Source organism: Macaca thibetana, chromosome 11 (genome assembly GCF_024542745.1).
Source record: "Macaca thibetana thibetana isolate TM-01 chromosome 11, ASM2454274v1, whole genome shotgun sequence".
NCBI lineage: Eukaryota > Metazoa > Chordata > Mammalia > Primates > Cercopithecidae > Macaca > Macaca thibetana.
The window spans coordinates 128,376,511-128,392,028 of record NC_065588.1 but is presented as its reverse complement, the minus strand read 5'-3'; the positions used below and the strand labels follow the sequence as shown (position 1 = coordinate 128,392,028).

General features: G+C 49.9%; 1 protein-coding gene across 11 annotated transcripts in view; it reads right to left on the bottom strand.

Annotated features, from left to right (window-relative positions):
• The window catches only part of EP400 (E1A binding protein p400), a 231,973-nt gene that overhangs the window by 56,786 nt on the left and 159,669 nt on the right, over nucleotides 1-15,518 (bottom strand). For 9 of the 11 annotated variants that reach the window (XM_050747651.1, XM_050747654.1, XM_050747658.1 and 6 more), the window contains 8 exons: nucleotides 12,593-12,729; nucleotides 11,043-11,212; nucleotides 10,557-10,731; nucleotides 10,309-10,445; nucleotides 6,180-6,366; nucleotides 5,286-5,452; nucleotides 3,481-3,650; nucleotides 2,377-2,619 (listed from right to left, as the gene is read on the bottom strand). In XM_050747651.1, the coding sequence (XP_050603608.1) occupies nucleotides 2,377-2,619; nucleotides 3,481-3,650; nucleotides 5,286-5,452; nucleotides 6,180-6,366; nucleotides 10,309-10,445; nucleotides 10,557-10,731; nucleotides 11,043-11,212; nucleotides 12,593-12,729 (1,386 nt within the window). The remainder of the gene's footprint in view (nucleotides 1-2,376; nucleotides 2,620-3,480; nucleotides 3,651-5,285; nucleotides 5,453-6,179; nucleotides 6,367-10,308; nucleotides 10,446-10,556; nucleotides 10,732-11,042; nucleotides 11,213-12,592; nucleotides 12,730-15,518) is intronic. The other 2 variants (XM_050747660.1, XM_050747661.1) reach the window with 1 other exon arrangement.

The following is a 15,518-nucleotide window of genomic DNA, read 5'->3' as shown; positions in this document are numbered from 1 at the left end:
AAACTGAAGCACCACAGAAATGTTTATCAGGTAGTGTTTTCTACAACTTTTTAAAAATAATTATTTTCATTAAAAAGAGAAAACAAAATGTCAGATTTTAATGGTTAACTTTACTTAACCATAACTGGTAGGGATTTTAGATATCAGATATTGATAATATTAAGGAAGCTATTAAGGAATATTTTACTTTTCTACCCAAACAATAAAAAAGCAGCAAACATCAAAAACAGCAGAAATCAGCTGCATGAAGTGGCTCATGACTGTAATCCCAGCACTTTGGGAGGCTGAGTTGGGTGGATCACATGAGGGCAGGAGTTCGAGACCAGCCTGGAAACAGGGTGAAAACCCATCTCTACTAGAAATGCAAAAAAAAAAAAAAAAAAATTGAGCTGAGGCGTGGTGGCGGCGCCTGTAATCTGAGCTACTCAGGAGGCTGAGGCAGAAGAATCGCTTGAACCCGGGAGGCAGAGGTTGCAGTGAGCTGAGATTGGGCCATTGCACTCCAGCCTGGGCAACAAGAGTGAAACTCCACCTCAAAAAAAAAAAAAAAAAAAAAAGCAGAAATTTATTTGTAATACACTTGGAAACTCACACATGAACCTAAACTTTAGAGAACTTTATAAATGTGGAAAGTACCTGTCCAATTTAGCTCACAAAGAGAGACTGTATCTTCACAAATATAAAAAATAACTAGCTTCAGTTACACCCATAACTCTCCAAAATCTAGGAATGTATTTTTATTTATTTTGTGAGAGACAGGGTCTGGCTATGAACCAAGCTGGAGTGTGGTAGCAGGATTATAGCTCACTGCAGCCTCAAACTCCTGGGTTCAAGTGATCTTCCCACCTCAGCCTCCCAGGTAGCTGGGACTACAGGTGTGAGCTACAGCACCTACAAGATCTAGCAATGCCTCTAAATACATAAATAAATCACATACATAAAAAAATCTTGAAGATATAAAACTTCATACTAATTTGAATTAGACGGTAAAAGTCAATCTATAACATTTACTGTTTTAAAAAAAAAAGTAAAACTTAGCGTTGCTTAAAACCCTTTTTTTGAAAAAACATAACTCAGACGTGGTCATATGCCCCCAACTCAAAAAGGCATTACCTTCCGGCTACTACTGAACAACAGGTTTAAAGATTTATTTCCCAATGGTTGATACTTGAGTCTAAATGTTCTTCCCAAGAAAATCCATGCCAGAATTATTAGTGATATGATAAAAAGAACAGTTAGTAAGAGACTAGAAAAATGTCTAGAGGCATCTTGCCCACAGAATAACTGTGAACAAGGAGGGGAAAATGGAAACAGAAGACAGAGATTTGTGCATAGAAGTGTCAATCTCCCAACAATCCTCCTTGCTCCATACACAGGTGAGAACCGGCCCACAGGAAAAGCAGTTTTGCTCACTTTACAGATCTCCCAAAGAACAGCTCCTCTGGCAACCACCAACATGACTTTCATCCCACGCAAGACAGTGTCTAGTTTGATAAAGATGTAACATATGCAACTGCTTTCTCCCTTAGGGCAATTAACTAGGACAATTACTCTTTATTTTTGGGCAATGGGAGAGAGAGAGATTTGTAAGGAAAGACAATTAGTTTGAACTCAGTGTCTCTCTGCATCACTCCCTCTCCCATCTCCATCTTTCCAGAAAGGCCTCCACGCAATTTGGCTATACCAACAAAAAAAGGAGTTGAGGTGGCACTTGAGAAACAATATAATACTTTAAGTCAGGATAATTTCCACCACAGAATTAATAGGGTACATGTAAGGTCTGAAAACATACTAATCCCACTGGACACAGCAAAATGTTCTGTATTTAAAAAATTAATAACTGTGTTTTTTAAGTCATTAAATTGTTACAAGTTATCTTGATTGAGCAATTATTCATCCCAAGTTTAAGTTTGGTAACAGGCGAGAGATTAAAAAGAGCTAATGTTTTTTAGGAATCTAAAGCTTGTTCACATGACTGGCAAGGAAGCGACCTTAACAAAAGCAGTCGCTGTCACTCTAGGAGCATCTGCTCCCCCAGAGTGCACCTGTGTGGCTGGTGGAACAAGGCCGGGGCTAACACTGGGAAGTGCCGACAACAGCACCAAAGCAGTGAGTGAGCGCAGCAGGAAAGCAGAGCTGGATGGCGGGGTCAGAAGAGAGAGCACAGACAGGAGAAGGCCGGACGCGGCCTCCGCAGAGGCGCTCCCTGCTAGACTCATGCCGGAGGTGGCTGCACTGGTGAGAGGCAGCGCTGGGCATGGGGCTGGGGAAAGACACAGGAGTGGACAGCAAGGCTCCTCCTACATCCCCGTGTTCTTAACACAACTCCTCTGGGGTAGAGAGATGGCAGAAACCTGGAAAGGTGAGGCCACTTACTAGGCAAGCGGGCCTGGGCCTGCGAGGTGAGCACCAGCCTCTGAGGCAGCGCGCTCTGCCCGGCCGCGTGCGAGGGGGCCTGGGGCTGGGGCGGGGGCTGGCCTGGGGTGGAGGCCTGTGCTGTGGTCTGGGCCCGCAGTTTCGCAGGATGGGCCGGGCTAGCGGCTGTGCTGGAGGCCGAGGCGGGCTGGTGTCGTGGAGCACTGGCGGAAGCCTGAGAGGTCTGAAACGGGGCTGCTGCTGCTGCAATCGATAAGGTTTGTTTGTGCAAAGCTGTTAGAGGTTCTTAATAAAATACATTATTTTAAACCGAATTTTAAAGAAATAAACATTTCACACTGTCTCTCAAATGAGAAGCCCCCTCTTAAGGAAAAAAAAAAGGAGGGGCCATATAGTTTACAGAGTGAGAGAAACGTAATTTTACATGTTGTTAATTATCTTCACTTTGAGCTACAGTACTCTACGCGGTACATTTCTCAGAGTAAACAGAAACTGTTAGAAGTCAGCCCAACCAAACATTAGTATCAATTAGAAACTATTTCCTAAACACACAAAAAAAAACATCAACAGAGCTTCCACTCATATTTCTATAGAGAACGCTGGCAACAATGCAGGTCTCCGCATTTATTTTTAGCTCAGAAAACCCGATGGACATGGTGTGGAGGGCCCCTTTGGCCACGTGGTGAAATACTACTTTTAACTATTTTGATGACCTTTTCTACTCTATCCTTCCTCAAAAGAATAATCAAGTTCAAGTGACAGCACAAAATACAATATGAGCAGACGTTCTCAGGAGTCTCCTAGACGACTGCACGCATGCGCCTCTTGTCAACAGAAACAGCCTGCCCAGTGGCTGTCAGTATCAGATCAACACTTATTAACCTAGGAGTGAAATTTCTTCAATAGGGAAAACATCCATTACCAGCCATCAAAAAGTCTAAAACTCATCAAGAACTCAACAAGGCACCTTCAGAGAGCCAGCAGGTGGTGCCTAGTCCCACTTGGGGACGATTACCGCGTCCAGAGGCGCAAGAAGAAAGTGCCATGGACTTGTCCCACAAAAACCTCCACAAGGCGGAGAGCAGACAACTACGTGAAGTCTACCTTTTGCCTCCGGATTGGCAGAGAATGTGGCGATGGGCGGCCGTCCTCGAAGCGGGCCCTGTGGAGCAGCAGAGGCTGTGGTGGGGGCTGCCGTCCGGGGCGGGTGAGTGCTGGGGAAAGCCACGGTGCGACCCTCGGGCTTCTGGCCGTACTGCACAGGCTGAAACAACCTAGATGCCCGTTGGTCCAGGCAAGAAGACACAGAGCATCAGACCACAGAGAGAACAGGCCACCTCAAGGAGCCGGGGTTCACCGCTGCCCACAGGAAGCCAGCTCAGGGGCCAGCACCCAGAGTGCAGTTTACAGAGGGAAGGGAAAGACGCCTAAGTACTGCCCTAGGTAAGCTTCCCCCAAGCCCGGTAGCAGTGGCTAACAAGACTTAAGTACACCAAAGTGGTATGTTAAATCTGCCCAGATTCCTGGGAATACAAGGATGAAAGCTGTTTTAACTTTCACAATCGTATCAATGTAGATTAGAAAACAACACATCTATTATAGCACAAGGGCTAAGGGGAGTGAGGAGAAACATCAACTTGACAAAAGTCTGATCAAGTGGCCGTACAAGTGATGGTTCACTGTTGCCTCAAACTCCTGGCTTCAAGCAATCCTCTTGCCTCAGTCTCTAAGTAGCTAGGAATATGGGTGTGCACCACCACACCTGGATTATATTATTTTTTTTTTTTGGAGAGATAGGGTCTCACTATGTTGCCCAGGCTGGTCTCCAACTCCTAGGCTCAAGAGATCCTGCCACCTTGGCTTCCCAAAGCATTGGGATTACAGGCATGAGCCACAGTGCCCACTTTAAGCTGGGAACTATACTGGCCATTTTCAAAACCCCTATACAACGTAACAGGCAGAGATGGCCATCAAAAGTCATTTTTAGGCCGGGCGTGTGGTCTCACACCTGTAATTCTAGCACTTTGGGGGACTGAGGCAGGAGGATTCCTTGAGCCCAAGAGTTCAAGACCAGACCGGCAACAGAGTGAGACCCCTGTCTCTATTAAAAACTTTTATAAACGTTTTTGTAAAAAGCCATTTTAAAAACACAGACTAGCACCCACTAGAATGGGTGCTGTTCATTTAACTGAGGGCTGCAGGCTCCCTGAGGAGCAGCCTGCTGGGTCGTGGCCCCTCAAGCTAAGCAGAAACCTCTGGTACTGACGAGGGGAGGGTGATCCACTCAAAGTCCCAGTGAAGCCAAGTACAGAAGTGCCAACAAGAAAGACCTGTCTGCAGAACTGGCCCCTTCATCTCCAAACGCCTCTCTCCTTTCCTTTCCTTTTTAACCTAAGCATAGGATTTTGGATACTTCCAATTGCTAGATTTAGACTACGAGTCATTTATATCTTGTTTTAATCATCTAACGTGTCTGTCCCTCCCAGCCTCACGACACTGGCAAAAGCATCACTTCAGAATCATTCACATGTCACTTGTAAGACAATGACATCACGGTGGGGGTGGAGCCCTCTGCCTGCCACACTCACGACACGTGTGGTCCGGCCACACCGGCCTCCACCACAGGAGGTACCAGGTTAAATGCAGCCCTGACACCCACCCTACCCTAAAACTGCCATGAAGACGATCAAGGCAGTTGCTGCTCAGGGAGACAAGTAGTTGCACTGCACCACACAGCCTAAAAGGCATCTGCACAGCCACATGTACCACAGCCAAGGACATCAGCAAGGTCCCAAGAGCAGCAGATAACCCAAGTACATTAGCAGCCTTTCTTTCACCACGCGTAGACCTGGGTCAGCTGCGGGGACCCTGGGAGCCGACCCTCCCTGCTGCCTCTGGGTCGCACACACCTGCTGGCCTTCAGCTTTGCTGCTGCTGGTCGGGCTGCTGGGGCTGCTGAAATGGAGATTTCCTCCATGAGTTTCCGTGGTATCTTTTTCTTAGACAGCAATTCTGCCTCGTGACGAGTGATTTTATTTTCTAAGCCGATGAGATCAAACATAGAAAGATCGGTTTCCTAGAAAAAAAAAGAAAAAAAGTCTTGCTGCATGAAGTGGCATAAAAAGCACCTAAGAATCAAAACTGATTTCTATGGCAGGGCCCTAACGTGGGCATCCAGATGCGCCCCCTCTAATGGCCACTCGGCAAGCAGACCCTCCTCCACGCCAATACACAGGTGCTGTCATGCCCTTGGTGAAGTTCTGCGGATGCACCGTGCGTGCTCAGCTACTTCTCCCAGGCCACAATCCACACAACGCCAAGAAAGCCTGCCCTCCGCACCTCTGCCCTCTGTGCATCTCTGCCCTCTGCACCTCTGCACTCTGTGAATCTCTGCCCTCTGTGAACCTCTGCCCTCTGCACCTCTGCACTCTGTGAGTCTCTGCACTCTGTGAGTCTCTGCACTCTGTGAGTCTCTGCACTCTGTGAATCTCTGCCCTCTGCACCTCTGCACTCTGTGAGTCTCTGCACTCTGTGAATCCCTGCCCTCCGCACCTCTGCACTCTGTGAATCTCTGCCCTCTGCACCTCTGCACTCTGTGGGCCTGCCTCCCTTGGGTAAACTTCCGGAGGTGGAACACTGATGTCTAGCCATCAGTGCCGCTAGACAGTGCCATGTATCGCAGAGCTGCAATTGCAACTGCAGAAGAAGAGCTGGTTGAGAACCATTTCCAAGAATGGTTTTATCTATAATGTGCCTGGAAAAGACATCCAACAGTGATTCCGCTTTCTGGATCCTCCACTTACCCTCCAGAAATCTCTCTCCAGTGCCTTCAGGATTAGAGATGCGGACGGATATTCCAGGGGCCCCGCCACATAGGAAGAGCCTGGGTGCCGGGGCTCGACGAGCCCAGGGTGATTGCAGATGCGCTGCAGCCGCACGAGGATGCTGAGGACATTGACAAAGTGACCGCTCTTCAAGGCCTCCTGAGTGCTGCCCGTGGAGGAAGAAGCATGAAGCATTCAATCCAAATGGCACATGGACATATTCCCACCCTCACGATCAACTGTCTCAACTCCAGAAAGGTGGGCAGAAGCAGATTTTTCTAGGTCCGTTTACTGAGTTAGACAGAGTGGCCATTCAAGTCCACGTCCCAGGCAGGGCCTTCTGCACTTGCTCGCCATCCCCGTTTAGAGTGACGCTGCCCCACCAGAGCTGACCAGAGACAGCCACTCCAGTTCATTCTTCATTCACAATCATAGCGAATGCTCTCAAAGAGACGTGGGGGGCAACCAAGAGGGATAAGCAAAGTGAGGGGCAGGGTGAGCGCAGCAGAGCAAAGCCCCTCACACACCCGCTTGGCAGCTCTGACGCCTGGTCGCACTGGCCCTGCAGGTGGTGCGCGGGGGTAGACAAGGGCCCAGGTCCATGCCCTGTGCGTCTTACCACCCAGTGAAGGGGGCAGACAGAAGGACCTACAACGCACACTGGGACCAGGGCTGGGCAGGAAATGGGACCGTGGTAGGGAGTAGCCCTCTGGCGTGAGCACAAAGCACCAGGCAGCCTGAGGGAGGAAACCAGGGTGACAGTGACGACAGGTAACTGGTCTGGAGAGAGATGGCAGACTCATGGGAAGAGAAGGGAGGAGACAGCAATGGCAAATTTCCAACCCAAACAACTGGGTTGATGGTGGTGCACACCCTAAAACGGGAACACCAGGGAGGGAGCCAGGCTTGGGAAAACACGAACTCAGTTCTGCCATGCTGGATGTGAGGAGCTCAAGGGTCAGCTCAAGCGCAGGTGACAGAAACCACCATGACAGCAGCACAGAATCCAACCAGGGCCGGCACGGAGGCTCACGCCTGCAATCCCAGCATTTTGGGAGGCCAAGGCAGCAGCACGCACCACAGAACCCAACTAGGGCCGGCGTGGTGGCTCGCCTGCAATCCCAGCACTTTGGGAGGCCAAGGTGGGCGGATCACTAGAGGTCAGGGGTTCGAGACCAGCATGGCCAACATAGTAAAACTCCGTCTCTACTAAAAATGCAAAAAAAAATTAGCCAGGTGTGGTGGTGCATGCCTGTAATCCCAGCAACTCGAGAGGCTGAGGCAGGAGAATCACTTGAACCTGGGAGGCAGAGGTTGCAGTGAGCTCAGATCGTGCCACTGAACTTCAGCCTAGGTGACAAGAGTGAGACGCTATCTCAAGAAAAATTTTTAAAAAAACAAAACAAAACAAAACAAAAAAACGAAAACAAAAACCCAAGCAGGAGGGCTCCACAGGGGAGCCGATGCCTGGAGTCCTGAGTCCCCACACAGCTAGGCGTTGGCACATGAGAAGCACATTGCATAGGGGCTGAGAAATGAGTGGAGACCGAAAAATGGAGACAAGCATCGGGAGAGCTCCTGCGAGCCTGGCTCTGGAGAGCAGCGGTGGGAAGGAAAAGAGACCAGGGAAGGACTTACATGCACAAGGGCCGGGGCACAGCACGTGCTTCAAAAATAATGGCTGAGAAGATGGATGATTCCGGAGAAGGGATGGGACTTAAAGCCCACATGGACGGGCTGATAACAGAAAGGCAACTCGCCCTGGCTAACAGGAACCAGGAGAGGCCAGCACAAGTGCAGGGTGGTCTGGGCAGGTAGGGAGTCTGGTCTGGCAGCTCTGGAGCTCACGGTACAGAAATACGGGCGCTGCCCTCACGGCAGCGGGTGTGGCACGGTCCCTGCAAGAGGGAGGAGCTGACCAGGACAGGACGCTCCTGGACCACCCGAGGATCCCGTCGAGCACCAGACAGCGCCCCAAACACTTGATTACCAGGTGCTCTAGGGGGGCGAGGCATGCGCACACCTAATGCACTATAGCTTGATTTCACAGTCTCGGAAAGAAAGAGGAAAACGTGCATGAGGAGTCCGAGTGCCCTCCTGCCATTCCGCCCGGGGAGCAGATGCCACACAGCCAGCCTGAGCCCAGCAGAAGAAGACATGCTTTCCCCCTACAGGTCCCAGGGCCGCCAGCCTCTCACACCTCAGACGACACTGCAACCCTGACGGCAAACAACCATGCTGCGTGGGCACAACCCCAGAAGGGCAACGGGTCAGACTCCCTGAGACAGTCCCTGTACGCAGGGCGTGGTCAATTGTTGCGTGGGCACAACCCCAGAAGGGCAATGGGTCAGACTCCCTGAGACGGTCCCTGTACGCAGGGCGTGGTCAATTGTTGCATGGGCACAACCCCAGAAGGGCAATGGGTCAGACTCCCTGAGACGGTCCCTGTACGCAGGGCGTGGTCAATTGTTGCGTGGGCACAACCCCAGAAGGGCAATGGGTCAGACTCCCTGAGATGGTCCCTGTACGCAGGGCGTGGTCAATTGTTGCGTGGGCACAACCCCAGAAGGGCAATGGGTCAGACTCCCTGAGACGGTCCCTGTAGGCAGGGCGTGGTCAACGTGACCTCCCTGACACGCTGGCGCCCAAACCCTGCATACGTTGTGAGTCCTCTCCACTCAAACGACAACTAGTGTGTTACCAAAGCTGGCACAGGCTGATTTCAGTATTCTACTGAAAAATCTGACACCAGAGCTTCAGCAACGTGGCAAAGCGTTTTCTGTCCAAGCATACAAAGTTTCTACAATGCCCGGAGAGTCTCGCCACTAACGGCGTGGAGTGAGGTGCTGCTCCGCTGCCCTTCCTCTTGGAGAAAGGATGGTGGTACTGTGTCATTTGTGAAGGACTGAGAAATTCCACAGTCATCATGCACACTTACCTTCCCTCCTGAAATCTTCACTCACCAGGTTTAAGCTGCATTCACAGTCACCCTCCTCTCAAGGGTGCCCAGGCGCCACGTGCACATGCACAGAACGCTGGCAAGCCCCTGAGTGCACGCCCTCCGGCTGCAGAGCAGAGGATGAGGCACAGAGAGGGAGACCCAGGACGGGGGGTGGGGGTGTGCGTGTGTGGCTAACATGGGCTCACCCCTAGTCTCCGCAAACCACAGTCTGCTGTGCCCATGGCCACGGAGTGCACTCACACGATCGCCTGGCATCTGCTCCCGCCACAGCAGCTCACCAGGGTCCCCATGTCGTCTCCCCACAAGGAGGGGAGCACATGAGCACGTGGCTGGTGGAGGAGTGGGGTCGCTGATCCAGTGTGTCTGACTGTGGCCTGTGAGGGACACTGAGGTGGCATGGGGTAGGGGGTAACCCTGCAGCACTGCCTCATGGCCACACCCCCAGCAGAGACTGAGTTGTGATGACTAAGCACAGATAAATTTCAAATCCTCCAAAACTTGATTTCCAGGGTTTTTTGGGTTTCTTTCATCTAAACTCAGAAAACTGGAAAGCCAGACAGACCAAAACCATGCACATCTGACGACCTCAGAGGATCAAAGGGGGGCCCCACACTGTGTCAACTCCAGGGGCACAGCTTCCGGCACCAGCACGTCCCTGCAGAGGCACAGCAGCCAGCCATCACACGGTGTGCGCTGAATGGCGCATTCCACCCCATGCAACACCCCGCTCACTGCGCCGCAGAAAGCAGCGTGCCACCTCCTGTGGGCCATAGCCGACCCAAGTTCTGGGGCCTCCAGGCTGGCTGTGGGAAGGCGAGCTGCTCAATCATCGTCTCTCCCAGATGAATGGAAACTAAAATTCACAGAATTCTCTGGGCAACACAGAGAGCAGCACCAGGACACCACCCTACACATGGGCAGCTACACAGGAGTGGGGCTTCTGAGACAGGAAGTACAGCAGGGCCAGCATGAGCCTGGAAACACCTGAGGCCGCAGAGTCTGCTGCCCCCAAGAGGGCACCTCGGCCTCCAGCTCCAGACACCCAATCCTTTCGGAAAGGAGCTTTCTGCTGAGGCCACAGAAAGAGCCTCTGTCCCTCACAGGCAGGGACAGCGAAGGGGGCACATGCCCAGAGTCCACACTCACCCGGGTTGTAGGATAACATCCTCGTATAAGGCTTTTTGTCGGTTAGAAAGGCGACACTTCAAAACATGCTCATATTTCTTTGTCAGTTGCTTTTCCACATCTCTCTTAGTTCTCCTCAAAATAAATGGCTGTGTCACCTGAAAATAAAAAACTGTTTACTGTTTTCTTTCCAAAAATGCTGCTGTAACACGTTTACAATGAGGCGTACACGTTTAATCACTGAGCTGAAATGGCAGAGCCCAACCTACCCTGTGTAACCTTATGACCACCTTATGGTAGTAATCCTGGCTCTCTTCACTGGGGGCCCTCAGAGGGGAGCTCAGGTAGGGTCTGGAGATCCCTGGGACCAGGAAGTGCACCATGGTCCAGAGCTCCAGGAAGGTGTTGTGCAGCGGCGAGTCGATCAGAAGCAGGCGTTGTTGGCTGCAAACAGGACAAGAGACAACAATGGAATTCTCCAGCCACGGGGCTGGATGCAGCAGCGTCTTCTCGGACAACGTGTGAGAAAGGGGACAGTTATTTGACACTGTGAATGTCAACGTGCACATGACTGAAAAGGGGGGCTGCATTGACCCAGCTCTGGGGCTTTCTGGCCCACGTGCTGGGATGAAGATGAAAAGCAATTCTCTAGCTCAAAGGCCATTTTTTGTGTCTGCAATTACGCAGATTTCTTCAAGAGAACCTTTTACATCAACAGCAAAGAACACTCAATGACAAGCACGGAACACACAGACCTCTGCAGGGTGAAAACCGCTTCCCAGTGCCTCTCGGTCATGCCTTTCACACGCTGCATCTCATCAATGACCAGACACCTCCAGCGCACTCGTGTGAAGGCGGTGAAGCCCCGGAAGAACTGCGTGTAGGACGTGATGCAGACGTGGAAGCTGTTGGGTTCGGCCCACTCCTGCAGCACAGAGAGGACAGCTCATTGCCTTCGCACTCCACTGTCTTCCAAAACCACTTGAGGACACACGCTTCCCAAAGCTCTCCACCCAGTGACTCCGTTCCCACCTATAATTCTACTCGCTTTTTTAAATAACTTGCTATTACCGCACAGAAAATGGCTGCGTTTATGTTTTTATCTCTTCCTCTAGGGGTCTAAAGCAGTTTCGTTGACAAATTAAGAAGCTATTCTGCAGGCGCTGACAATTACCATTTGGAAAATACTGAGATTATAGCAGAGGATCCTGAAGCAGGGCGAGCTCTTCTAGTATCTAATCAAAACAAGGGGAAGTGTGCTCAGAAAAATAAGAGATGTCAACATCTGTATTGCAACTGACTGCATTATACGCTTTCTAAAAACAAACTAAAAGCCAGACACAGAACTATGGCTTGAATGTGTTCCCTCCAAAATTCATGCTGAAACCTAACGCCCATGGTGGTGGTATTGGAAGTGGACACTTCCCTGCTCTCAAGGATGAGCTTGTGCAGCAGGAAAGGGCTGGAGGGAACCAGCCTGGAGCCTTTTGCCCTTCCATCCCTTCCGCCAGGTGCCCTCCAAAACATGCAGCAGCAAGGCCCTATCTGGGAGGCGGAAACCAGGCCCTCACCAGACACTAAATCTGCTGGCATCTGGATCTTGGACTTCACAGCCTCCAGAACTGTGAGAAATAAATGTCTATACTTACAAATTACCCAGTCTGTGATATTTTGTAATAACATCAAAAACAGACTAAAACAGTAAAAAAGAAAATACTACTGAAAGCTCACTTTTTCTCACTTTTTCAGTAAACACTACTCAACACAATGTCGTCTAATGGTCCAAAATGTTCTACTCAATGGAAAGCTGTGATGAATCTACCTTTAGTGACCTAGTACTAGAAACTATAGGGCAGAGAAAAATTTTTAATAAGTTAAAATTTGTTCCAGAAACGTCATCTATTAGGCACGTTGTGCAAATGTTTCTATGGGTTTTAAATTCAGATCTGGGGGCACCCAGCTTCTCCTCTGTGCCTGTGGAAGTCAGCAGGGCCTCCAGGGAAAAGTGCCGCACTGCCCCAGAGAAGACCATTTCCGGAGGAAACTGCCCCACTTTCTGGACAATGACACTGAGCTCTGTGCACACCTGGGCCTGCGAGGGTGTGGCCCTTCTCGCAGGGAACGGCCAGGCCGAGGCGGTACTGTCTATGCTTTCGAGGGGAACAACGTAAAGGTTTGTTAACTCATGAATGAGTGATTTTTAATAATTACATTAGTAAGCATGTCTTCACATTTTTTAATGTGTCTTTTATAAAAATTAAGATGGCTTTCTGTTTAGCTTTATTTTATGTTTAAAAAAAAATACCTGTCTCTTTGCTTTGAGTTCTCTGTGACTGCCAATATATGAGAGGATTTTGAGCCCGGGACACCAACGTTTCAATTCAAGCTCCCACTTGAGTATATTACAACTTCTCACAACAACAAGATGGGGGCCCCAATTACCTACAAAGGAAAAAACAGAATTTTCCACGTCAAAGTATCTGTCATGTCCAGGCACTGAGCACTGTGTCTGACCAGAGACGCTTCCTCAGTATGAGTAACATGAACCACCACACGACTGAGGCAGACTTGGGGGGAACAAGTGCATTCGTCTGGAGCCAGCACACCGCCCAGAAGCTGCTCCTTGGCCCCCAGGGTGCTGCTGCACAAGCAGCAAGCCTGGCTCAGAGGAGACCTCAGTAGACACACATTGAATGAGCAGTCTCAAGAACACCCTGGTGTTCATTCAAACCACTCTTGAGCTCCTCCAAGAGTCCGGAGGAATGAGCAACACTTAGAAAGTAGACTCACAGACGAAGAGAGCCCCAGACCCTGCTCAAGTCCTTCCCACAAGCCAGGCGACCATGCAGCAGGCGTCTAAATTGTGTTTTGTCAGCCAAGGGCTTGTGCCCATCACTGCTTCCCAAGCTTTAGTGAGGGCACATCCAAACCATCCTAAAATACATTGTTTCAAATTTCCTTCTTCAGAAAACTATGATTTTTTTTTTAAGATGGAGTTTTGCTCTTGTCACCCAGGCTGGAGTCCAACGGCACAATCTCGGCTCACTGCAACCTCTGCCTCCCAGGTTCAAGTGATTCTCCTACCTCAGACTCCTATGTAACTGGGATTAGAAGCGCAAGCCACCATGCCCAGCTAATTTTCGTATTTTTAGTAGTGATGGGTTGTCACCATGTTGGCCACGCTGGTCTCAAACTTCTGACCTCAGGTGACCCGTCTGCCTTGCCCTCCCAAAGTGCTGGGATTAGAGGCAAGAGCCACTGAGCCTGGCGAGAAAACTAAGGTTTTTAAAGATTATTAGAGGAATACATATGAATTTCAACTTCTGTGCTATAAATGAAACATAAACCAAGTTACAAGACAGACTTAGTAGACTTTAAACAAGTATTTACAACACATCCATCTACAGCCATTACTGCTAATATGCAAAGCATTCCTGCTGATCCTGGAAAAGAACCACCCAATAGAAAAATAAACAAAGGGTATGAACAGAAGTGTCACAAAGAAAAAAATATAACAGGACAATAAACTCTTTAAAAGACACAACCAGCTGGGCGCGGAGGCTCACGCCTGTAATCACAGCACTTTCGGAGGCTGAGGCAGGCAGATCACAAGGTCAGGAATTCAAGACCAGCCTGACCAGTATGGTGAAACCCCGTCTCTACTAAAATACAAAAATTAGCTGCGCATGGTGGCGGCGCCTGTAATCTCAGATACTCAGGAGGCTGAGGCAGGAGAATCACTTGAACCTGGAAGGCGGAGGTTGCAGTGAGCTGAGATCATGCCACTGTAACTCATCCAGCCTGGGCAACAGAGCAAAACTCCACCTCAAAATAAAAAAAAAGACACAATCCAAGGAGTAAGTAAACACAAATCAAATCCAGATGGTATTTCAACCCCCAGTAAAAAACAAGATTTAAAAAAAAAAGAAGAAGAAAAGAAAAGCTGGCTAGGCACAGTGGCTCACAGCTGTAATCTCTGTAATCCCAGCACTTTGGGAAGCCAAGACAATCTCTGTAATCCCAGCACTTTGGGAAGCCAAGACAGGAGGATCTTTTGAGGCCAGGAGTTCGAGACCAGCCTGGGTAACATAGTAAGACCTCATCTCTCAAAAAAAAAAAAAAATTAGCCAGGCATGGTGGCATACACCTGTATTCCCAGCTACTTGGGAAGCTGAGGCAGGAGGATCGATCACTTGAGCCCAGGAGGCTGAGGTTGCAGTGAGCCAGGACCACACCACTGCTCTCCAGCCTGGGCAGACACCTGTACCAGCACCTGCACTGATGCAGACCACACACTAAGGCTCCACATCAGCTCCAGTGCTTGCTAGGCCTCTATCGTGGTTGACTCCAATCTTTCTATACTCATCCCCCACCGTCCCCTCATACCCTCTTGCCCTCACACTGGCCTCGGTGGTGTTCCTGGATGTCAGCTGCATTTGTAGCCCCCACCCCCAGTGCCCCATCTCCCTGAGACCTTGCCCCAGCTGGCCAGGATCCTGTCACTATGCTGGGTCATCAGTCCATTTCAAGGTTCATCTGTACCAGTGTGGGGTTCCTGAAAGCAGGGCTGCACCCTCAGGACCTAGAAAAGTGCCTGGTGTCTGTGACAGCCATCACGGAAGGAGCAGATGAATGAATGCTGAATGATTCACTCATCTGTTCAACTGACAAAATACAATCCCCTAGTTTTAGAAGCACAGGCTACTTTCAGGCTGGGCATGATGGCTCATGCCTGTAATCCCACCACTCTGGGCAGCCAAGGCAGGCAGACTGCTTGAGCCCAGGACTTCAAGACCAACCTAGCAACATGGCAAAACCCTATCTCTATCAAGAATACAAAAATTAGCCAGTTTTTTGTTCAGTCACAGTGATCTTCCTCCTTAGGAGGCTCAGGTGGGAGGATGACTTGTGTCTGGGAAGTCAGGGCTGCAGTGAGCCCTGATCATGCCACTGCAATCCAGCCTGGGCAACAGTACCTTAAAAAAAAAAAAAAAAAAAAAAAAAAAAAAAAGAGCCAGGCACGGTGGCTCAAGCCTGTAATCCCAGCACTCTGGGAGGCTGAGGTTGGTGGATCACTTGAGCTCAGGAGTTCCAGACCAGCCTGGGCAACACGATGAAACCCTGTCTCTACCAAAAATTAAAAAAAAAAATTAGCCGGGCATGGTGGCAAGTGCTTGTAGTCCCAGCTACTTGGGAAGCTGAGGCAGGAGAATCACTTGAACCCAGGAGGC